Consider the following 25540-nt stretch of genomic DNA (forward strand, 5'->3'; position numbering starts at 1 on the left):
TTGAAAGTTGGCATAATGAGGGCCAAAAATATAAGAAAAAAAACGAAGCCAAGATCGGTGGTGAACGAGCAGCAGCAGCTAAGCAGATTTGGCAATTACATCTGATTACGACGACGACGACGACGACGATGGCGATGACGACGGGCATTCGACGATGACGGGGGCGATAGCCGAGAGAGCTTGGCAGCTGCATCTGTGGCCGACAACAACAACAACGAAGTCAACGACAACAACGACGACGACGACTAGAATCTTAGATGCGCTAGCCAAACTCTGTGTATAAATAGCTGAGAGTGCGCCCACTTAGAAATTAGTTACTGCACAGCAGCAGAAGCAGCAGCAACAACTACTCCAAGAAGAACATCAGTAGCAGCAGGAACAGTTGAAGAGATGCAATCGATACGACGTCTGGTTCTTTTCGGTCTCCTGGCCGTGCTTGGCGCCTGTGCCTACGCTAAGCCTCATGGCTGGAGCAGCGGTGGTGGAAGCGGTGGCTGGTCATCTGGAGGCAGCTCCTCCGGCTGGCCAAGCGGCGGCGGTGGTGGCTGGAGCAGCGGAGGCGGCGGCGGTGGCTGGAAGAGCGGCGGAGGAGGCGGCTGGAGCTCTTCGGGCGGCGGCAGTGGTTGGAATCTTGGCGGCGGCGGCGGTGGCTGGAAATCGGGTGGAGGCGGCGGCGGCGGCGGTTGGTCCTCGGGCGGCGGCAGCAAGGTCATCATCAGCTCCTGGCCATCAAGCGGCGGTGGAGGCTGGTCATCAGGCGGCGGCGGCGGTGGTTGGAAGAGCGGCGGAGGCGGCGGCGGTGGCTGGAAACTCAGCTCTGGCGGCGGCGGCGGCGGCGGAGGCTGGTCGAGCGCCTTGTCTGGCCTCTCCGGCTGGAAGTCGCAGGCATTGTCTAGCCTGAGCAGTGGCTGGCAATCAGGCGGCGGCGGTGGCGGCTGGAAGTCCGGAGGAGGCGGCGGTGGCTGGAAATCTGGCGGCGGTGGCGGATCGAGTGGCTGGTCTTCCGGATGGAGCTGGTAGAATTCTCAGGGGATGACGAAACCAAACGCGACGACATTACTCAAAATCGGAACGCAACCTGCAACTGTACATAGAACATATAACAATTCTCCCATTTTTTTTTTGTCTGCCTTAATTGTTAATCCGCCAATAAATCTTTACAATGTAATGTAAAATAAGCTTTTGCCATGATTTATTAGCAGCTTACAAAGCGCATTTAAGCTCGTTGCTAGATTGATTGCATTTAATTGCAGTGCTTAGCTTTTGGATTAGAGTCTAGAAATCGACCAAGTGTCTTTTGATTCTTAGCTCTGAGCTTCTCAGTTGCACTGCAAAATTCATCTTAATTGTTGAAGGTTAGTTAGAATCTTGAGAACAAATTGCTAGAACAAAGAGTAGGTGCTGAAAATGAATTAACTCTTTAAAATATTCAAATCTGTTCGCTTTATGCTATCAATTACATTGACAGCAACTAAATTTAGAAATATTCTTGTAGTAAAACTGCATTTAGAATTTTTATAAAAACAATCTTAGTGCTAGTAACATGTAGGAAAGCTACACTTGAGTGTGCTTGACTGTCCCACTCCACTGTGGCTTTCTGACTTGTTTCTTTTTTGCTAGTATGAAATTCAATAAAATCTAATACGAAATGTATCAGTAATACGAGTATACTTCATAGTCGATTTGAAAATAATATTGTACTAAGTATTTGTGGACACAACTAACAACTAAAAAATGTACGCACCTAAACTTTAAAAGAGTTGTTGCTGTTTATTCTAGAGAAAAACTTTTATTAGGGTGCATAGTATTGTGCTTTGAACATTTCACTGTAGATCTTTTTTGTAATTTAAGTTAATCATCCGTATCCCTTTAACTCCTAAATATTGCATTCTATGATGCATTTTCATAAAAAACAAATTCAGTTTTGTTAGCAAAATAAAACGTTTATTTATTTAGAACAATTAGAAGTTGAGTAGCGGGTGGGGGGGAAGAAATAGGAAGACTTGAGAAACTTTGGGTGTAACTAGTAAAAAAAATAAACGATCAAAAAAAAAATGTAATTATAAAGTATTGGGTAACGCCTCTATAACTCCATATCTATGCCGTGGAACACATTGCAACCGGAGAAGGAGCAGCCGGAGTATTTCAGTTTCGTTTCGTTTCGTCTTGCAGTTCTCTGTCTGTGAAGTGAGTGTTTCTGTTGTGCTGAAGTGGTTTCTGTTGTGTTGTGTTGTGTGTTGGCTGGTGATGCTGCTGTTTACCAGCCACCGCCATGCTTGCCACCACCGCCGCCGCCACCGCCAGGACCGTATCCTCCGCCACCGCCGCCGTGCTTGCCACCGCCTCCACCGCCGCCTCCGCCGCCATGTTTGCCACCGCCGCCTCCACCGGCATTACCGCCCTGCCAGGACACCGAGCTGCCGCGATTGCCAGCCAAGGATTTGCCACCGCCGCCGCCACCACCGCCATAACCGCCGCCTCCACCGCCGCCGCCGCCATTCTTCTGCCAGCCTCCCTGTCCACCGCCGCCGCCGCCTCCCTTACCGCCGCCATAACCGCCTCCTTGACCGCCGCCGCCTCCCTTGCCGCCACCGCCATAGCCGCCTCCTTGGCCACCGCCGCCTCCCTTGCCGCCACCGCCACCACCGCCATAGCCACCGCCACCGCCGCCGCCGCCGAGCAGTCCAGCCGAGGTGAAGGCGAACATCAGGCCACAGAGAAGCACAAAGACCAGAGCGTAGCGCATGGTGAGCTGGAGACGAAGATCCTTTTTAGAGTTGGAATGGAACAATTGGAAGAACTGTTGCAAAACTGTTTGCTGTTTGCTGTTAGAAGCTTAGCTCCACTGATGCCAATACCAGGCCCAGCACGGCGCTTTTATAGTTAACTTCAGCTGAGTCATGCTCGCTCCCAAAGTGCAAGCGCAGCGTAAAGCGTTGCAATGCGGGGGCGAACGTCATGCAGCGACGCTCCCAAAGGCTACTCGGAAGGCTGAGAATTAAGAGTCGAGCATTGAGCATTATTGAACATTGCGAATATTGTGAATTGAATTGAGAAGTCAAGTGGCACTTGGCTGGTTGCCTCTTGGCTCTTGGCTCTTGCCAGTTGGCGGCAGCGGTGGCTGTCGAATGCACATACTACACTCACATTCAAGTGCGGCACACGCGGCGCATACGCAACGTTTATGCTATGGGAATATCGCGCATACGCCAGCGTGCACCGCGCACGGAGCGCACTTGTAAACTGCTGAGCCATAGCACTGTCATTAATTACAAGCATTTTAGCCGAGCCGAGCTGCAAATTTGTCTGACAAATTTACAATTTAAATTCTGTAATTTTTCATTTGCCGTTTTGTAATTAAATTGATAATTTTTTGGTGTTTGCATGCAATACAAGTGCTCCGACAAGTGTGTGTGGTGTTGCACGACTCGCACACTTGCACACACACACACACACACACACACACACATATGACTAGTTCAATGTCAATTGCTGTGCCAACAGACACAAAAAAGCAAACAAAACAAAACAAATAAACAAACAAACAACACTCCAAACACAAACTCAAAAGGCAAAATCAAAGCCAAAAGCTCAAACTCAAAACGGAAAACTGCAAAACTGAAAACCCAAAAAAAAAACATTTCCATGAGTGACTGCTCAAGTTGCTCAAGTAACTCAAGTTGCGCTTGCCATATGTTGCATCAACGCAGAGGCTGCCGCTGCTGTTGCTGTTGCCACAAAGCCACGAACAGAAATCCACAGCCAAGTCCATGACGCGACCTCAGCGAAGCAAAGACAACAATTCAGCTCAGGCCATTAACAAAACATTTATGCGCACTGTCGCACAGTGGGCATAAAACACTTGAAATGCAATTATTACGACGCCTGCGCTGAGCTTAGCTGAGCTGAGCTGAGCTAAGCAATGACACTAGCTTAACTTCCATTTCCGCTTTTCATTCATTTTATGGCTAAGCAATAAAATTATTACAATAGTTTGGCATTTATTACAACAAAGTTATTGCGAGCCCTCGTTTAATTTTTTGTTTATTCGCTTTAGTTCAAAAATTGCTCAATTCAAGTCTGCTTTGGTATTTTAAAGTCTTCACTTTTCATTGAACATTTTTGTAATGCGACCTTTACAATGTTTAATTGTGTTCCATATATTTGTTTTCAAAGGTTCTTCCGCGAATAGTGTAGACCATTCTAACAGTTTATATTTATTTTATTAATTATTTCTGTATTTTGTTTTAACACATTCACTTAAATGTATTATTTGTAGATATAAAAGATATTTAGATAGATACTTTTTAAAATTTTGTATAATTAATGTAAATTTAAACTATTTTAGGAAAAGTATACTCAACAATAATCAGCGCATACATATATTTATTATATTTATTTATTATTATATCAACAATTTTTATTTTTAAATCCATATATATTTATTTCTATTAAATTTTGTAACTACTCATATAGCTAAACAATTTTTTTTTCAATCTTTTTATAGGTGTAGTAGATACATATTTTTAAAAATTATATTTAATTACAAACAAATTCATTTCATAAATTATTTATTTTGTCAATTTATTTCAAATCTACAGTTGAATACTTTCATTTAAGTTTGTAGATTTTTATACATAAAATAACAACATCTTTATTTATAATTCCTGAAATTTTGGTTGCTATAAAATACAGTTATTTAAGATTGACAATCATTATTTAGTATTTTGTACTATATCAATATACCAAACATACCAAATATAGGATGTATTTTTTTTTTGTGGTATATTAATTGGGTTACATTAGAATAATACCGCTTTCGTTAAAAATGGATAGCGAGTCTCTCACTGTCGAGCACACTCGACTGTAGCTTTGTTACTATTTATTATTTTTTTATTATGTAAAAGTTAATTTATCAAAATTTAAGCTTTTTTATAGTAGTAGTTGATACTAACGTAAAATAAATAACTATATTATAGACAATTTAAGTCAGAATATATATAGTTTTAATATTTTATGTGTGATTTTTTTAATTTTATTCCTTTATTAAGATAATATTGTAACTAATAATGAATCTAACATTTCACACACAATTTGTAGTAGTTTTTTCTTTACAAGGTATCGTTAATCGCACTTAAATGAATGGCAATTACCTATTAATAACTATATGCTAGTCATAATTGAAAACTATTAACCAAATCGCATCGTGTAGCCTTCAAAGCAAAGACATCTCCCACTAGCAAAACATTCACTTCACTTCCAAGTGAGAAGACAGACAACTTGAGACCCGGAAACTCATCATTTAGCCTGCCTTAATGACCTATGCGACTGATTCGAGTCATCGAATTAACATAAGTGATCAAAGTATTATAATGTGTAATTGCTTAACGTGCATCTGGTCACACTGTGCCACGTCTGCGTAAATGTCTGCGCAATGGGTGAGCGAAGATTGCGCGATGCGCAAACTGCGAGTAATGCCAATAATTACAGAGTCAAGTTAGAATTTTAATTGTTATGGGTCATAATTCAAAAATCGCATTCATGTGAATTTCCAAACAAAACAAACGCAACGCAAATGCAAAACACAAAAATCGTGGCGTCAAGTTCGGTCAAGTGTTGGTGCGAAGATCTCGTTATTGTTTAGAGGCATCGCAGCTACAGTTGAGCCACATTATGGGAGAATCACTAATAAATATACTAGATTAATCTGGCATATTTCGAGCGACTTACGCTGTAGTCAACTCTCACTGTTTGCTTGCATACTAATTGCTTGGCTAAAGCCATAACGCGTCAATCATTCGAATAGAAATCATGCGATCAGTTGCTTCATTTACATGCACTTTGTATTTCTTTAATAGCTTTGAATTGAAATTACAAAAAAAAAAAATATGAGTATAAAAAAAAAACACACACTTATACATTAACAGTTGGTTATGCGATAAATTCATAAATCCCGAAATCCTTTTGGCAGTCTAACTCCTTTTGCTTGCATCCTTTTACCAGCCGCTGCTCCAGCCACCACCGGACCAGCCACCATGACCGCCAGACCAGCCACCACCACCACCGCCGCCGCCAATACGGCTCCAGCCAACGTTGCCGCCATCAAGCTTCACCACCCTGATGATCTGTGATCCTCCGTGACCGCCACCGCTGCTGCCTAGCCAAGGAGCTGGCCTCCAGCTGGGAGCCGAGCTCCAACCTCGACTGCTGCTGCTGCTGCTGCGCCAGGGACCAGAGCTCCAGCCGCTGCTACCACTGCTGATCCAAGGACTCGAGCTCCAGCCGCTGCTGCCACTGCTGATCCAAGGACCCGAACTCCATCCGCTGCTGTGTATAGCGCTGGCCGAGGCGCAGGCAAACAAGGCGGCAAGTGTAAGAAACAGTTTCATCTTCACGTCTAGGTTTCCTGTGTTTGGTTGAATTGCTCTGTTGTGCTGTGGTTGAAGTGCTGCAGTTGTGAATGATCTCAAAAGCCACGCAACGTTCGCTATTTATCGCACTTTGCATAGAGAGCAGCGGGAGTCCGAGGCGGGGCAAAACGGGAGTGTTGAGTAGGTGGTCAAGACAAGACCAGACAAGACAAGAATCCACAAAATAAATCGTACTAACTGCAGCTGGGGGTTGCCCTGGCCTCATCCACACTGATAAAAAAAAAGAAGCGAAACATAAACACAACTGGGCAGCCAGTCAGCCAGCTAGTCAGCCAGTCGGGCAACAAGATGAACGAGGTAATTGCAGTTTATGAAACCACTTTGAACATATACGATTCTTGACCAGGGTCAACTAGTTTACAGCACTTTACGAGCAACCAAACAAAACGTCACTGACAACGAGCATCTGCAAAACAAAAATTAACAAGTAAGAAAGCTACAGTCGAGTGTGTTCGACTGTGAGATATCAGTTAACCATTGTGAGTAATAGGAAAACAGTGCGGTATTATTCCTTAAATATATCAAATTAATATACCGAGAATATAATCAAAATATACCAAAGGTATATAAAATAGACGAGATCAGATTGCTGTAAAATTACGCATACGCTTCATAAAGAAGTATTTCTTGAATAACTTTTACAATTTTTGTCCGATCGCAATCAAAGTTTCAGAAATCATAAATACTGTAGTTACTATTGTAAATACCAAAAACCATGCCTCTAGCTTCTAAATGAAGCTTTCACTTCGATTCTTCTCAATTTTGGGAGACGAAAGAGGGCGTGGCAAAAATTTGAAACAAACTTGATCTGCGTGCAAACTTAAGAAATGCTTTCCAAAAAAATTATATCTGTATCTATTATAGTCTCTGAGATATAGATGTTCCTACGAACGGACAGACAGACAGACAGACGGACATGGCTGTCGATGCTGATCAAGAATATATATACGGAGATGCCTCCTTCTGGTTATTACATATATTTCTTGTCGACATTAAGTTATATATACCCTATGAGTAGCGAGTATAAAAAGCTGCCACCAAAAGCTCATCACAGCAACGCTCCTCCTTCAGCAGTCCCTCCCTCTCTTTGAGCACCTCTCATGGCGTTGCCAAATTGCACATAACTCACACTCGCTTGATGGATCATTTCCTCGCCTCGCTGCTGAATCAGCGGAAACCGCGCTGACCGGCTGCTTAAGCCTCTAATCCACCGACGAAGCTGCTCGCAACGTGTGAGTCATTTGTCATGTTGACTTCGTTCGTTGGCTTGGTGAAGGGGCAACACTGCCACACGGTGTGGCACGGTAGCTGCACTCTGTGGCGCCACAGTGGTCATCGCTATGCGAGCGAAGCGAGCGAAAATAAAACGCATTTGATTGATGCTTCGGGTGATCATTAACAGCAAATTATTTAAGCGGTCAAAAGTTAAGGGATTAATCTGCAATAACATCATTTAAGTATCACAAATGCATTTTTCATTGCCTACTTTTAGTTTTCAGCAATTTGAAAAGCTGCAAATTTTGCCAACAAATAAATAAAGCTTCCACTGAAACTTTCAATGATTTAAACAAGACAGACAAAAAGCTTTCAGTGACTTTTAAATTTTTCTCCGCTCATATTTGAATAAGACAATAAATATTCAAAGAAGTCACTTAAATAAGCAATTACATTTCAAAAAAGTAATTACATTTATGAGAACTTTCAATGATTGAAGTAAGCCAAACAAAAAGCTTGCAGTGACTTTAAATTTAACAAAAATCCGTTCATATTATTTTTCACTCAAATATTTTTCACTTAATAAATAAGTAAATCAATTTAAAAGAAACTCAAATATTTAATTATGTTTCTTAATCTTAGTAAACACCTTTTCAAAAAGTTCCCGTAGGTATCAAAGAACATTGAATAATTATGAACATATAAATGCTGCTTAAATTAATGAAGCGAATAAAATATCAGGAAATTATAATTATTAAGATTATTTTAATCCCTATCTGCTGTTAACTTTTAAGCATTACAATTCTCTCGCCTGTTTTTATGGCAGCCTTAAATTGAATTTCTGAAGGTCAAGCAATCCATCATGAAGAGTTGTTCCTTTTACGCCTCGGATTACATTTCCGACTTCTACATTCTCTTGGCAATCTCCCCTCATTGACCTTGTCAATGCGGTTTACCCTTGTTGAGCTTCACTGTACTGCGGCGCCTGGCGACTTGTTTCAAACTGTGCGGCGGCCTCTATTTAACACTAAATTGTTTTGCCAATTTGTCTTCGATACCCTGTTGTACATTTTTTGGCAAAAATGGGTAGCTGACTGATAAGCAATTAATAAGCTGTTGATATTTAAAGTAATCAAAGTTGAATAAAGTAAATACAGAGTAACTGTCAGGCGAGTATTTGCTAGAAGTCATCTGCTACTTGTTTGGGCATTATACACAAAAATTAATTGAATTGTCAACGCTCAAAATGAAGGCTTACAAAGCAAGACCAGGTCAACTAAACAGCTTGCAAAATGACACCAAAAATATTTTGAAAATATAATGAAATGCGCATTTTTAGTGGTAATATTTGTAAGGAAACATCTCAGGAAATAATGCTTAGCATCAGTTCCGACACATTTCATTAGATAACTTTATTTCTTATATATGTATTAATATTTAAGTAATAATAAATTTGCATATTTTTCTCATTCTTTTTTCTGCGCTTTTCGAAGCTTGCTTTAAATTGCTCTTGATACTTTAACCTTTCTGCAATGGTAATTTAGCAAAACACTTTCAAAGCGCTTCTCATTTGCAAGCAAATTACAAAATCAGGTGAGTTCTACATCTACTGAATTGGAAATTCCCCCGTTTCCATTCTCAAGGGCAGAGGCCGCATCTCTCGAGGCGTGCGGCACGAGTTGGCGTCGATCTTTTGCCATAGGGTTTGTTGCCATTGATCTCCAGAAAGTAGTTGCCCTTGAGATCCGTTGGTGCTGCAAATCCCATAGGATAATTGCGGCCTACGCAGAGATTCTTGCGGAGTCCGCTTAGCGAACTGCAGCGCACAGAGAGAAAGTTGTCCTCGTTGCCGGGATAAATCGATTCCTCAAAGTATTCCCAGGCACGTGAATGCGCACAGGTCACAGTCAGGCAGCCGTTGGGCAAAGAGCTCAAGCCACCGGGATAAAAGTCCGCATCGCCGATGGGATCACTCTTGCCCAGCACACCCGGATTACTGTGTATCACATCGACGAATGTCGCATCGCCGCGCAGCAATCCGGACAGCGATTCGCCCTCATTGAAGCACGGCTTGGCGGGATCCAGACCCGTTATTCTGGGCACCGTTTTGTTCGCCATCTGCTGCAGATAGCGACCAGCTGCACCCACAATATGCGCTCCAAGACTGTGGCCAATCAAATGGATTTTACTAACGTCCACGACATCAAGCAGCTTCACCAGACCTCTGGCCAGGTGCTTGCCAATTTCATCCGTGTTGAAGGCCGACCACGAGTACAGCGTGTCCACAAAGCTGGCAGCGTCCACAGCCTGCAAAAATGAAATTAAATGAAGAATACCATATATGTATGTAGAAAATACTAATTAAATTATTCATTTTAAAATTCCATTTTCATTTATGAAAATTTCTTATGTTATGTAACATTTAACATTTTCTTTACAAATATTTGCTATTATATACAAATTAATGTAAGTACAAAATATTTATATACAGTAGAACCCGGTTATAACGACTCCGCTTATAGTGTCCGACCGGTTATTACGACGAAAACTCGATGGCTTGGTTGGTCCCCATACAAACTTATATGAAAGGGCCTCCGCTTAGAACGTCTCCGCTTTTAGCGACTAACCGCTTATACCGACGAAATTTTTCAGAATTCAACCGGATATTGCGACGAAAAAAAAAAAATCTGCGAAATAATGCCAAAAAATTTAAGCATCAAACAACGCTGTTAGAAATGTATGTATTTAACAGTGATCGGCACTCTTGCTTGTGTTCGTAGAGCCGACAGGAAGGTTCTTATATTCTCACTACTCTCTGTTAGTTTTAGCTGACGCCTTAGCTTATGCTAAGGAACATGCAGGTATACGATTTATTATGGAAAAACGATGATATTAAATGAAATGTATACATTTTTTTTGTTTTGTTTAAAAATTAATTTGTTTTATCTTAAAACTCTATTAAAAACATGGCAACCATAAAAAAAAACACAAAAAATTTTTTTGCTCCTTTCGGTTAGTGCGTCTTCTGGGTATAACGACGTAAAATCGTCGGTCCCTTGAAAGTCGCTATAACCGGAATCTACTGTATATACAAAAATAGTTCATGACTTTCATTATACTTTCCTTTTCATTTAAGGTATTTATTTTTTCTACACAGAAATTTTTAAATAATAGTTCCTCTTATACAAAATTAGTTTAGCTCGATAATACAATTACCAAAAAATTTGGAAATGCAAAAAAAAAAATATTGGTTTCAATTTGTTTTCATAAACATTTAAAACATTTAGTATTTTTTGAACAGAATTTTATAAGTTATAGTTTCTCTTATTTAAAGTGAATCTAGTTCAACATTTGGGTAATACAAATTGCTTTGCGAACGCTGACAAAAGTCATGAAATATGTGTTTGCCCATGAATAGAGATGTCCGCTAAAAGAGATATCTTTGCTGGCAATTTTAAAATAATCTATTCTATGCGAGCTCTTGTCTTTATATACTAAATGTGCAGAAATGTAAGGCACTGACAAAGACAAGCTTTTACTCAACATTCGATCAACTGTTACTCAACAGTTGTGCAGAAATCTAACATGCTGGCAAACTAAGCTTTCCAAAAATTTGTCACAATCTCTTTCATATTTTGTGTGTGTGCTTGACTAAGCGGCGGACCGAGATAATAGTGTGGACGGTTGCATTTAATGGGCGTGGTCAGGCAGGAGAGCTTCACAAAGATTTTTCAGCTTACTTAGGTCAACAGTAAATGAACTTTTTTTAAACAATTGTGCAGAAATGCAAGACAATGCTTAGCAAAAAGTCATTGCCAAAAGTTCTTCTTCACACATGTTGTGTGTGTACTTTACTAGACGACGGATCTATATAGCAAAGTGGGCGGACCTGCTAAGTGTATGTATTCGAGCAGTAGAGCTTCCTAATGATTCCTCTGTCTAAAAGTGCCTGAGTGAGTCAACTGTTGCTCAACAATTGTGCAGAACTGCAACTCGATGTTACCAAAATAAGCTGCGCTAAAGTGCTGAAAAGGGATTGCCAAAAATTTAACTTGATCTCGCGATTGAAGTATTATTAAATAACTAATAATACTTCAATTATAATATTCAAATATTTTAAAAATATAACATAACATAACATAAATCGCGGGGCGAATCGCGTTATATTATTATTCGCTCGCGATTATTAGTAATTTAATAATACTTCAATTATAATATTCAACTATTTTTAAAATATAACATAAGTTGTGTTTTCACACATTTTCTCGCCCCGCGATTTATTCGCCTACGGTTCACCCGCGATTCGCGCGCGATTCGAAAAAATGGCGAGCGAATCGCACGCGAATAAATCGCGGGGCGAACCGCGGGCGAATGTTTGAAAACACATATGTTATATTTTTAAAATTTTTGAATATAATAATTAAAGTATTGAAGTATAATCGCGGCTCACGAATAAACCGCGGGGCGAATCGCGCGCGCGAATAAATCGCGAGGCGAATAAGTAGGTTTTTTTTTTTTCAATATTTTGTCCAAGTGCGTCTATGATATTCTATTGACCAAGAAAAATGTCCCTTATTTTAAGTTGCTTGAAGAAAATGTTTGAAAACACAACTTATGTTATGTTTTTAAAATATTTTGAATAATTAAAAAATTATTTAAACTAAATTAATAAATAAAAAAAAGAATAAATCGCGGATCCTGCGATTCGCCCCGCGATTTATGTTATGTTATGTTATATTTTTAAAATATTTGAATATTATAATTGAAGTATTATTAGTTATTTAATAATACTTAAGGCGGATCGCACGCGGATCGCACGCGGATCACACGCGGATCGAAGGCGGATCGCACGCGGATCGCACGCGGATCGAAGGCGGATCGCACGCGGATCGCACGCGGATCGCACGCGGATCGCACGCGGATCGTAGGCGGATCGCACGCGGATCGTAGGCGGATCGTAGGCGGATCGCACGCGGATCGCAGGCGGATTGCAGGCGGATCGCACGCGGATCGTAGGCGGATCGCACGCGGATCACACGCGGATCGCAGGCGGATCGCACGCGGATCGCAGGCGGATTGCAGGCGGATCGCACGCGGATCACACGCGGATCGCAGGCGGATCGCAGGCGGATCGCACGCGGATCGTAGGCGGATCGCACGCGGATCGTAGGCGGATCGTAGGCGGATCGCACGCGGATCGCACGCGGATCGCAGGCGGATCGCAGGCGGATCGCACGCGGATTGCAGGCGGATCGCACGCGGATCGTAGGCGGATCGCACGCGGATCGCACGCGGATCGCAGGCGGATCGCAGGCGGATCGCACGCGGATCGTAGGCGGATCGCACGCGGATCGTAGGCGGATCGTAGGCGGATCGCACGCGGATCGCACGCGGATCGCAGGCGGATCGCACGCGGATCGCAGGCGGATCGCAGGCGGATCGCAGGCGGATCGCACGCGGATCGCACGCGGATCACACGCGGATCGCACGCGGATCGCACGCGGATCGCAGGCGGATCGCACGCGGATCGCACGCGGAGCGCAGGCGGATCGCACGCGGATCGCACGCGGATCACACGCGGATCGCACGCGGAAATATTTTTAAAATATAACATAAGTTGTGTTTTCCAACATTTTCTCGCCCCGCGATTTATTCGCCTGCGATTTACCCGCGATTCGCGATTCAATTATAATATTCAAATATTTTAAAAATATAACATAACATAACATAAATCGCGGGGCGGATTCGCCCCGATTCGCCAGCGATTCGCCAGCGATTCGCGCGCGATTCGCCTGCAGGTTAGTTATTTAATAATACTTCGCTCGCGATTTATTTGTAGTAGCGATTTATTCGCGCGCGATTCGCCAGCGATTCGCCTGCAGGTTAGTTATTTAATAATACTTCGCTCGCGATTTATTTGTAGTATGTGCATGTATCGAGGGTACACTGTACCAATAACTAAACAGCAACACTGAGTTGTATTGTATAGATAAACAAACTCAAGTGGACGTGAAATACGATCACCCACTTCTGCTGCACGCTGGGACAGCATTCGAGCTAAGTCAGCATTCCCATGCTGACCACTTACAATATATATACATATGTATATGCCCATAAGACTCTCTCTCCAGAACATAGTATATAAGATACATATTCGCGCGCGATTCGCTCGCGATCCGCCTGCGATTCGCCTGCGATTCGCTCACGATTGTGTTTTCAAACATTTTCTCGCCCCGCAGGCGGATCGCACGCGGATCGCAGGCGGATCGCAGGCGGATCGCACGCGGATCGCACGCGGATCGCACGCGGATCGCACGCGGATCGCACGCGGATCGCACGCGGATCACACGCGGATCGTAGGCGGATCGCACGCGGAAATATTTTTAAAATATAACATAAGTTGTGTTTTCAAACATTTTCTCGCCCCGCGATTTATTCGCCTGCGATTCACTCGCGATTTATTCGCGATTCGCATTTATTCGCGCGCGATTCGCTCGCGACTTATTTGCATTATTATTTAAATGTTCAAACCTCGATTCACTCGCGATCGCACGTGGATCGCAGGCGATCCCCGCCCCGCGATTTAATCGCGCGTGAGCGAGCGAATCGCAAGCGAATTGCAGGCGAATCGCGATTGAAGTATTATTAAATAACTAATAATACTTCAATTATAATATTCAAATATTTTAAAAATATAACATAACATAACATAAATCGCGGGGCGAATCGCGTTATATTATTATTCGCTCGCGATTATTAGTAATTTAATAATACTTCAATTATAATATTCAAATATTTTTAAAATATAACATAAGTTGTGTTTTCAAACATTTTCTGTGTGAGTTTGACTAGGCGGGTATGGTCAGGCAAAGTGGGTGTGGTCAGGCAGACGAGCTTTGTTAAGATTTCCCAGCTTGCTTAAGGTACTTTTGGTCAACAGCTCAGCAGTTGTTTAGAATTGCAACACGTATGTATGTAGATACTGGCTTAGCTCAGCAAAAAAGTGATTGCCAAAAATTTGTCTCGATCTCTTTTATATTTTGTGTGTGTGTTTGGCTAGGCGGCGGACCAAGATTATAGTAAACGCCAATCTGCCAAATGGGCGTGGTCGGAGAGGCGAGCTTCACAAACATTCCTCAACTTGCATGTGCATGTGTTTGTGTGTATGTGTGTTCTTCTGCTTGACTTCTTCTATGAAAATCAGTTCAATAGGAATGCCAAAAACACACATATACAACACACACATACACACCGAACCAAGCTGTAGTTTCTGAAGCCCTTCTTCTTGACCACGCCTACTTATCCAGTCCGCCTTCGCTAATATCTCGGTCCGCCGCCTAGTCAAAGGCAACCACATACATTTGGTTCACATATTAAGAAATTTTTGGCATTCACTTTTTCACACTTTGCACAGCTTTGTGAACTTGTTGCAATTATGCACACCTGTTGAGCAACCGTTGAGCAAAAGGGCAACTAAGCAGGTTTGAAAATCTGTGTGAAGCTCTTCTACTTGACCACGCCCTTTCAAATATCTCAGTCCACCGCCTAATCAAACACACACACATAACATGAAACAGATACAAATTTATGTCAAACACTTTTTTGCACTTATTGATTGTTAGCAGTTTACTCTGTCAATGACTTGCAGCTCTGCATAGCTGTGGACCGAATGTATTAAGTACTTTTTCTGGACTGTTATGTGAGTTGTTGCAACATTCTAAATTAAAGCAGGTTAGCCACAAACGAAGTAACAGCTTATATTAAATTACTTGTTAAGTCTACAAATCTGTATAGGATTTGGGAAGTGGTTAGAATTGTGTTTCCCCTTCACAGTTGCCATCAATTACACAATATATGTACCCGTCTATGTGCACAGATAATCCGATTATAGCCTGAGACACTAATATATTAAATTCTGGCAATCGTGTGTCAGTGAAGTCGCATTACAACTTTTACTCCCAAGATGGGGACATATCAAAAGCTGTTGTACTTGCGACATAAACGAATTAGCAGATGAGATTGCAATCATCAATTTGCACTATACTATATACTACAGCGTTGCGTATTTAATTTATGGCGATTAAAATTGATGAGGTCGCAAATGTTATCAACAAGTGAAGCAACAACCTTGACATAGACAATGATAGGAGCTTTAACATTGGAACAACTGGAAAATGTGGCAATTCAAATTTCGAATTTTATACTAAAAGTACTCCACAAAGCAGTTGATTTCAAATGTCAATTGACTCACCACAAAGTTAACATCGCCTCGACAATTGTAAGCACGGGCAAAGCCATCGATTGTTTCCGTATCGTTGACTCGAGTTGTCCAGCCGGTGGCCAGAATGACAACCTTCTTATTGCGATCAAACTCTGGACTGTGCCACATCTTTTCCGCCTCGAGAAGTGGATGAGTGCTTCGCTGACAAGCGTTGCGCAGTTGGAAATTCATTTTGTTAATATCCGGTGTGAATTTCGACTTGATTTTATTGGAACTAAGAGCCTGGGAACCTAAAGAAAAGTTTAAATGTTAAATGATGTGATTTATTAGCAGATTATCCGACTGTCACTTACATAGATAATTGATGGAAGAGGAGACGTACTCGAAGGGCAGACCGACCAGCAGATTCTTGCTGCTCTGGAGCAGCGAATCGGGTGTGGGCAGCAGCTTGGGATCGATGATGCTGCTGCCGACATTGGCAATGGAGCCAACCACATCGGTGACCGTCCAGTCAATGCCATTGCCCAAGCTGGCCAACAGCAGCAGCTGCAGTCCGACGCCAAGAAAAGTCACCTTGTGATCCATGCCAGGCAACTGTCGCGATCACATTGAATGCCGGAAATTGTAGAACTCCAGTATTTATACGAGGTTCCCCCCCGCCGATCATATAGACCTTTAGAATCTCCATCGACGACTATACACAACACACTATATGAGCTGGTCGAATGCGAATGCGAGTGCGAATACGAATGCGAATGCGAATGTGAGCGTGAGTATTTACTCGCATTCGAACTGTGACATATATGGGTGTATTTCATGCTCATCACATCAATCAGATAAGGTGCATTTGTAACTCAATTAGAATCGACATTATCACTTACTCGCCTCCGCGTCTCTCATTGAGAGTGCACTCGACTTGTATTTCATGCTCATCACATCAATCAGATAAGGTGCACATTTGTTACTCAATTAGAATCGACATTATCACTTACTCGCCTTCGCGTCTCTCATGGAGAGTGCACTCGACTCTGCACTCTCCACTGTCATCGGCATCTTATTTAAATACTAATCGAAAGTAAATCAACATCGAACCGAAACAAAAACGACAAACGAACAAAACACAAACCCGAAACAAAATAAACAAACAACGATTACGACTCACTTTATCGTTCTATAGCGAAGCTCAACCAGATTGTCGCTTTTGTATCTGCAAGCAAATGAAAAGTAATTCGATAACATTGGCTAAACTCCAAATACCCTGTTGAATAATAATTTCATATTTACTATTTACAATTTATTCTTTTGATTCAATTTTCTTCTTCCACATTTTTGACAATTTCAAAATTACCGTAATTGGTTTTATTAAATTCTGGCATATATGCCAAAATTGGTTTTATTTAAATTATTGCTGTATTTTTTTATATTTTAACTTTAAATCAATTTTAATGATATTTTTAATTTTACATCAACTTATTTTATAATATAATTATTTGCTAATTTTTTATATTAAAATATTGTTTTCCATTATTTGCCTTAATTACTTTTATTTAAAATTTACAAGTTTAATATTATTTTATTTTACAGCTTCCTCTTTAAATTTGCCTTAAATAAAATAACTTATATTGCCGCACTTAATTTTATTTTTAGCAGACTTTAATTTAATTTGTATTTCTTTTTACTTTTCCACAATTCATTAAATGCTTTTTCACTTTGTCACTTATTAATTATCAGTTTTCTTTCATTTTCCCCTTTATATATTTCCATTAATAGCTTGACCGCAGCCTTCGTAATCATATCAACTTACAACGATTTCACAAAGTATTTTTATAATGATTATCAACAGCTTTAAGTGATTTCTCGCTGCGCCAAGTTCATGACTCAGTCAACATTATCGACCAAGCTTGGTGTAAGTAGTATTTTTGAAGTTCCCCGCCCACACGCAAGTTAAGCTACGACCATATCATATTAATTGAGCTATTGCTATGCTGCAAACGTGCTGTCAATCCATTTTGAAACCAGCGACGTCACAAAGAACTGGTTGACATCAGCGCACTTACCAAACAAAACAAAACACGAACAACTGCCAAACATTTGAAGCTACTCTAATGATCTATATGTATAGCTCATATTTAGACTTTCATTTTTATAATTATATTTCCTGCGCTGTGTCGCAGAATGATATTTGCATGATATGGAAATTCCCATACTGACGGATTTGCCAGTCAATTTATGATATGATTTGACAATTATTCGATATCTAAGATTGCAGTTGACAGCTTGCATAACAGCGCAATGCAAATGAGATTCAACTGGGAGAGACACCTTACATTTTAAGTGGTAGAATATTATTCACAAAGAATTTGTATAAAACGCAATCATATATTTTCAATTGTCAATTGAATACAAAATTTTTATTATATATCTGTCATATTCGTCACAGTATATTCAGTAATAAGTACACTAATATTGACATTTTAATATTGATATTAATATATTTTATTGGAAGTATTAATATACCCGCTACCCAGAGGGTAGAACGGTATTATAACTTTGTGCCGGCAGGAAGGAGGCATCTCTGACCCTATAAAGTATATATATTCTTGATCATTGGAGAATATTTAGGTTCAAAATTCCTCCACATTTTCTTTTTAGTACTTAATTTATTTTTGTTTACTAAATTTTAACAAAGTTTTAAACTTGGTTCTTATTATTAATTAAATTGCAACTAAGCTATTAACTGTGTTTTCATATTAAATTTTGAGTTGAATTTTAAACTCGGTATAAATTATTATTTGCAATTAAGATTGCAACTTTTTAAATTGCATACTTTTAGTCGTTGCTAAAATGTTTGCTGCGACAAGCGACCTATTACAAATATATTATTTAAAATTTCCTTTAATAATTGTATATTGATTGTATTGCATGTTCCTTACCTTAGTTATTTATCTCCTTTTCCATTGTTAAAATGTATTTCTCTTAAAATGCTTTATATGAAATGAAGCCTCAATATAATATGAACACAATAACATCTCTGTTTAAAAACATTGCTAATCATAAACTGTTTTCTGCTGTTTTTACACCTAGATGAAACCCATCAAACTATTGTAGTAAAACTCTCGTTAATCAATGTTCGTTTAATCAATGTTCGCTTCTGTTTATTGTGGCAACAATTGCACTACAGTATTCACTTAAGCGAGCTTAGAGATTGGGATTGCAAGCACCGCAGGCACTATTGGTGGGCGTAAACGTGTCCAGATTCGCTTCTTTGCCGAAGGGTTCCTCTTGATTCACTTCCACATAGAAGAGACCCGATCGTGAGGCCGCATAGCCCATGATCGCTGTTCTCACATTGCTGCAAGCTCGGCCAGTCCAGAGGCTAGCATAGGCGGCACAGTAATTTCCTCTGAAGTTTTGCGTGTTATTCGGATAGACGGATTCCGTAAAGTAATCAACAGCACGCTGATGTGAACAGCCGATGGCATCCAGGCCAGTGCAGCCCTTCTTGATGGGTTGCAGACCCTCGACAAAGAAGTTCGCATCGCCCGCTTCATCGGAGGTTCCGGCCAAGCCCGGATTCGAGATGATAATGTCCACGTACTTGGCGTCGCCACTGCGTGTGCCGGGCAGCTCTTTGCCATCGTAGAAACACGGATTGGCCGGATCAAGTCCGGTGACTCGCGACAATTGCAATCCACTCAGCTGCTTATAATATCTGGCCGCAGAGCCAGCGATTTGTGCCCCCAAACTGTGTCCAATCAGATGCACGTTCTTGGTGACATAGTTTGAGTCCAGCTTGATCAATGCCTTGGCCACATAGCGTCCAATGGTATCGGTGTTGAGAACTGCCCAACTATAGAAAGTGCGTATAAAGTGTGCGGCGTCTAGTATCTGAAATAGTGTGATTTCAAAGTTTTTATGTTTTCATTTTAAATGTAGAAGTGGGAAAGCTACAAACGAGTGCGCTAGACTGTTAGACACCCGCTATTGTGGTATTATTCTTAAAATAATATATTACACAAATCACAAAATATACCGAATTCTATTTTTGGTATAATTAAGTTGCCACAACTGTAGTAAAATTTAAACGAAAAACAAGTAAGAAAGTTAGTTCGACTGTGAGATACCCGCTACCCATTTTTAATAAAGGCGAAATATTGTGGTATTTTTTCAAAATATACCGAATATACTGTAAATATACTAAAAATATACCAAATGGTATATGTGGTATATCGATATAGTACCGCATTCAAAATATACCATAGACGGCACAATATACCATATTGTGAGCCAAAGCAACTCAGACCCCTAGTAGGTGGGCCTTTTTTCCCATACAAAAGAATTTCTGTAATAACTTTGACAATTTGTATCAATTCGCTTTAAAATTACGCTTATTATTCGATTTTTGTTGATTTGCGGAGGCGGAAGTGGGCGTGGCAAAAATTTGAAACAAACTTGATCTGCGTGCAAACATAACAAATGCTGTCGAAAAAAATTATAGCTCGATCTCTTATAGTCTCTGAGATCTAGGTGTTCATACGGACAGACGGACAGACAGACAGACGGACGGACATAGCTAGATCGTTTCGTCTGTTGACGCTGATCTAGAAGAGATGCCTCGTTCTACCCTTTACTTACATTTCCTGCCGGCACAAAGTTATAATACCCTTCTACCCTATGGGTAGCGGGTATAAAAATAGATAAAGCTCGTTAACTTACTATAAAGTTGGTGTCATTGCGGCAGGCAAATGCCTTGGCTACTGGTCCGCTGTTGGATCTATCGATGGTGGTGCCCCAGCCGGTGATGAAGATGACCGTTTTTCTATTCAGCGAGAAGCCGGACGTGGTGAACAGCTCATCGGCACGGTTAAGCGGCACGCTAACATTGCTGCAAGCATCCAATTGCAGAACGAAACTCATGCGCGCCATTTCTGGCAGGACCTTGGATTGATCCCCAGTGCGATTGATGATTGTGCGACAGAGTGTGGCCAGTTGCTCCTGCAGCAGATTCATTTGGAATTTAAGCACTGGGTTAGCCAGTTGGGCACCGGTGGGCCATGATAGCTGCAACAGCAGCAGTGGTAACAGCCAAAGCAATTGCGACATTCTAATTGAGAACTGCAATCGCCGTAGAACCAATTTATAGCCCATTTCGCTGTTGACATCTTGAAAGGCAAATGGTCCGTATTTAATATTTAGATATATATTGATGAGTGAACTTCTCTGATTAATCAGCTGCAACACTTTCAATTGAGCCATACCACGTGCTCAAGTGTTTAACAAGAGCAAACAAGCCAATCCCAAACAAAGGCAATAACAAAACTTTTCTAATCGCTTTCCCAAGCCAACAGCGATTATTGATCACCGCAGCGGCGATCATTTGCTTCCCATAGCAGCTGACCATTGACTCGCACTCGAGGAGTGTTCAGAAGTTGCTTTTCAACTTCGAGAATATAAATATTAGCTAAATTAGTAGCCAGTTGAGAAGGCACGACTAAAGAACACCCCTTACTAAACTTTTATAAGATCTTGTTTATTGTATGAAACTTGACTTTTTTTTTAAACCATCATCGAAAAGAATAAATTATAATTTAATAAAGTACATATAGTTAACAAATATTTAGTATATTTTTAAGAGATTTCAAATACAGTAAAATAAAGTATACATATTCTTGATCAGCCTGCTTACTACAAGTTTTAGTTTCTTTAGCTGACAATCCGATATATTTTGTTCTCTATGGAATATTTTGAGTGCAGTATTATATCAGGCTGCAAACTGACTGCGGGCTGAAACGAAGTCGAAGATGAAGACAAAACGCAAGCAATCAAACAAGCTTCAAACGGTGCAGTAATGTTCTTGAAGACGAGTCGCTTGCTACGAGGGTGGTCCGAAAAGTACTTAGCTTCCAAAAGAAACACGAAAATTTTGGAAAAGTGGCGATTTATTTCTCAACATAATAACCCGTCTGAAAAATAGATTTTCTCGAGGTCTGCAAAATTGGCCTCTGTGGCGGCGACAATCTCCTCATTCGACGCAAATTTCAGTCCGACGTGTAACTTTTTCAAGTTTGGAAACAAAAAGAAGTCACACTGGGCCATGTCTGGAGAATATGGTGGATGGGGTAGCAGTTCGTAATCCAATTCGACCAATTTCGCCACTGCTCTGAAGTGATTGCGTTTGTTGTCCGGAGTGAGCAAACGCGGCACCCATCGCGCCGACAGCTTTCTCATGCCCAAAATTTCATGCAAGAGATGACCCACGCGGTCTTTTGAGATGCCTACTGTCTCAGCTATGGTGCGCATCTTCAATCGGCAGTCTGCCAATACGAGATCGTGGATTTTTGTCACGTTATCCTCCGTGGTAGCCGATTTCGGGGCACCTGGGCGTGGCTCATCAAACACCAACGTGCGACCATGTTGAAACTAGTTAAACCTATTTTTGACGGTCGCCATCGAAAGGGAAGAGTCACCGTACACAGCATCCAAGCGCTCTTTGATTTCGCAGTGCGATTTCCCTTACAAAAACAAGAATCAAATCACAGACTGATATTGCTCTTTCTCCATTTTTCTAAAATCCGCGGACACTTCCAATTCCACACGCAGTCAAAAGAAAACTACGAGTCCGATTCGACTGAAATTTCGACAGTAGCCGTAGGTATAATTGGGGTTTTATTCAAATTTGTATACCCGCTACCCATAGGGTAGAAGGGAATTATAACTTTGTGCCGGCAGGAAATGTATGTAACAGGTAGAAGGAGGCATCTCCGACCCTATAAAGTATATATATGCTTGATCAGCATCAACAACCGAGACGATCTAGCCATGTCCGTTTGTCTGTCTGTGTGTCTGTCCATCTGTCCGTATGAAACACAGGATCTCAGAGACTATAAAAGATATAACTATATTTTTTGTTATGCTAAAGATAAAGTTTGTTTAAAAATTTTGCCACGCCCACTCCCACCCCCTCAAATCAAAAAACTGAATAGCAAGCGTAATTTTAAAGCTAGAGCTTTAATACAATAATAATATTAGTATTTATGATTCCTGAAAATTTAGTTGCAATCATATAAAAATTGTGGAAGTTTTTAAAGAAATACTTGTCTATGGGCAAAAACGCCTACTTATTAAGTGTCTGAGTTGCTTTGGTCGACAATCTGGTATATTGTGCCGTCTATGGTATATTTTGAATGTGGTACTATATATATATACCAAATACACCATTTAGTATTTTTTTTTTTGCATTTTGTATTATTTTCGGTATATTTTGAAAATAATACCGCAATATTTTGCTTTTATTCAAAATTGGTAGCGGGTATCTCACAGTCGAGCACACTCGACTGTAGCTTTCTTACTTGTTAAAATTTGTTTAATTTTTAGTTCAATTTTTAACAGAGTGTAATAAAAGCTGATTTTCATTATACTATACTCCACAAATTTTTTTCATCTTGGCGCAGCTCATCAAATAAATGATGAATGCTTTTCTTCCCAAATTTATTGGATGAATTCTTCCATTCACTTTTTTGTTTTGTTTTAACTTAAAAAAAAAAACTTTCCTCCAACAGCAGCTCATCATCTGATGAGAAATCCATTGCGACTAACATCACAAAATCGCTACAAATTCGTCTTACACTATGCAACCTATTAGCTTACTCGCATCGCAAGCAATTCGACTTCAGCTTCATCTTAGAGGTCTGAACGAATGCACTCAAAATTTTCGGTTATTTGAGTACAACAAGCCTGAGTCGCAATGCGGCGTGCCAAAACGGTTTCAACAAAGTGAATTGCGCATTGGTGAGCGTTGTTTTCGTTGTATGCGAAATGAGTGAAATTTAAACCAAAGCGAAATGAATAGAATGAGTGTGAATGCAGAGTAAATGTTTTGAGTAGTCGGATGAAATTTTGGCATTCTCGTCGTTCATGGCTTGCAGAGCAGAAGCAGCAGAGCAGCAAATTTAGTGCTAAGAATGGAGAGCTTGGAGGAAAGCGTAAGTACTTTAGTAAATAATATATGTACATACATAATATATGTGTAAATAGAATAACACATTAAAAAAAAATATGTATTATTATTATAACAATTCAGATACAATAAGCAAAATTATGTTTATGCATTCAGTCATTGACAAATAAAATAAATAAATTACATGCATATATATAATAATTACTCCATGTCTTTCTTTTTTTCAATGTCTTGTATTGAAAAGCAAAACAAAAACGAAAAAACAAACACACAATAAATTTGACGTCATCAATGCGGCGCACAACTAACCGAGTTCACGGTCGCGAAACTCATTCGTGCATTGCTTCGCCGTTCGGTTACGGTAAATTTTCTACTCATGCCTTCACCACATTTGCCAAATCCGTTTTACTCAATGTCTCACTCAGAACTCAGGCAGAACTTTGAGTGAGAGTACCAATTGCTGCTTTGACTATGACTATGTGTGCAGCCTAAAATTCGCTTACAAGCTCTTAAATTCCTTAAAAGTCGTTGCCTACTTTTAGGCTGCACTGCGACGAAACTTGTTGTTGCCTTTGTAGTTACTGTTGCCCATATGTGTGTCTGTGTGTGTGTATGTGTTTATATTGGCGCATGCACTGTAAAATGGTTGCCAACAATTTATCGCTGATTGTTGAATGTCAGTTACCACTACAAAAACATCTATCTGTCCATCTCTTTCTGTGTGTATATGAATGTGTGTGTGTGTCACGTTTTGTCAGCTAATTTGCATGAATTACTTCTTTGCACACGCGACATCAGCTAAAGCTTTGGCTTTAACTTCAGTTCGTGCCAGTGTGACCGTATTGCAGCGGAGGAGAAGGAACAGCGAAGGGCTTTTAGATTTTCATGCCCGTTGCACATATTGCAAAGCAATAACAACGATTGACAATGACAGTTGATTGACAAGTGAACAACGACTCGAAGTACAAATTGCAAATTGCAGTAATCAAATCAATATTAAACATGAATTTCCAAGCAGTATACATTTGCAATGCTTCCTTGCTATACCCGCTACCCATAGGATAGAAGGGTATTATAATTTTGTGCCGACTGGAAATGTATGTAACAGGTAGAAGGAGGCATCTCCGACCCTATAAAGTATATATATTCTTGATCAGCATCAACAGCCGAGACGACTGTCCGTCTGTCCGTATAAAACACTGTATCTCAGAGACTATAAGAGATAGAGCAATAATTTTTTTTCGACAGCATTTGTTATGTTTGCACGCAGATCAAATTTGTTTCAAATTTTTGCCACGCCCACTTCCGCCCCCGAAAATCAACAAAAATCGAGTAACAATCGTAATTTTAAAGCTGGTATATACAATAATAGCTATAGTAGTTGTAATTCCTGAAAATTTGGTTAGGATCAGATAAAAATTGTCGACGTTATTAAAAAAATACTTTTGTATGGGCAAAAACGCCTACTTACTAGGGGTCTGAGTTGCTTTGGCCAACAATCTGGTACATTGTGCCATCTATGGTATATTTTGAATGGCGTACTATATATATATACCAAACATACTATTTGGTATATTATTAGTATTTTTTAGTATTTTTGGAATATTTTGAAAATAATACCGCAATATTTTGCTTTTATTCAAAATGGGTATCGGGTATCTCACAGTCGAGCACACTCGACTGTAGCTTTCTTACTTGTTTTTTATTTCACTTATT

General features: G+C 40.4%; 5 protein-coding genes across 6 annotated transcripts; 1 reads left to right on the forward strand and 4 right to left on the reverse strand.

The window, feature by feature from the left end:
- The first annotated feature begins 322 nt into the window (after nt 1–322).
- Nucleotides 323–1172, forward strand: LOC117571203 (uncharacterized). 2 transcript variants are annotated; one of them, XM_052008741.1, is made up of 2 exons: nt 323–682; nt 842–1172. In XM_052008741.1, the coding sequence occupies exons 1-2, from the start codon at nt 391–393 to the stop codon at nt 1018–1020; spliced, it is 471 nt and encodes a 156-aa protein (XP_051864701.1). In that variant the 5' UTR covers nt 323–390; the 3' UTR covers nt 1021–1172. The 2 variants fall into 2 exon arrangements, 1 of the variants encoding a protein (XP_051864701.1); XR_007955708.1 differs by lacking the exon at nt 323–682 and adding an exon at nt 757–769.
- A 1027-nt stretch (nt 1173–2199) lies between these two features.
- On the reverse strand, nt 2200–2860 carry LOC117570846 (ctenidin-3). The gene has a single exon (XM_034252728.2). It carries the CDS (start codon nt 2744–2746, stop codon nt 2258–2260), a length of 489 nt encoding a protein of 162 aa, XP_034108619.1. The 5' UTR covers nt 2747–2860; the 3' UTR covers nt 2200–2257.
- LOC117568231 (uncharacterized transmembrane protein DDB_G0289901) lies at nt 2829–6389 on the reverse strand. The gene is made up of 2 exons (XM_052003640.1): nt 6001–6389; nt 2829–2991 (listed from the first exon to the last, which is right to left on the reverse strand). The coding sequence occupies exons 1-2, from the start codon at nt 6387–6389 to the stop codon at nt 2829–2831; spliced, it is 552 nt and encodes a 183-aa protein (XP_051859600.1).
- Nucleotides 6390–8975: 2586 nt separating this feature from the next.
- On the reverse strand, nt 8976–16488 carry LOC117572465 (vitellogenin-1). Its single transcript, XM_034255313.2, has 3 exons — nt 16221–16488; nt 15898–16157; nt 8976–9953 (listed from the first exon to the last, which is right to left on the reverse strand). Exons 1-3 carry the CDS (start codon nt 16450–16452, stop codon nt 9285–9287), a joined length of 1161 nt encoding a protein of 386 aa, XP_034111204.1. The 5' UTR covers nt 16453–16488; the 3' UTR covers nt 8976–9284.
- A 2508-nt stretch (nt 16489–18996) lies between these two features.
- LOC117572474 (pancreatic lipase-related protein 2) lies at nt 18997–22167 on the reverse strand. Its single transcript, XM_034255326.2, has 3 exons — nt 21954–22167; nt 20584–21029; nt 18997–19755 (listed from the first exon to the last, which is right to left on the reverse strand). Exons 1-3 carry the CDS (start codon nt 22165–22167, stop codon nt 19066–19068), a joined length of 1350 nt encoding a protein of 449 aa, XP_034111217.2. The 3' UTR covers nt 18997–19065.
- Nucleotides 22168–25540: the final 3373 nt, after the last annotated feature.

Source organism: Drosophila albomicans, chromosome X, assembly GCF_009650485.2.
Source record: "Drosophila albomicans strain 15112-1751.03 chromosome X, ASM965048v2, whole genome shotgun sequence".
Classification (NCBI taxonomy): Eukaryota; Metazoa; Arthropoda; class Insecta; order Diptera; family Drosophilidae; genus Drosophila; species Drosophila albomicans.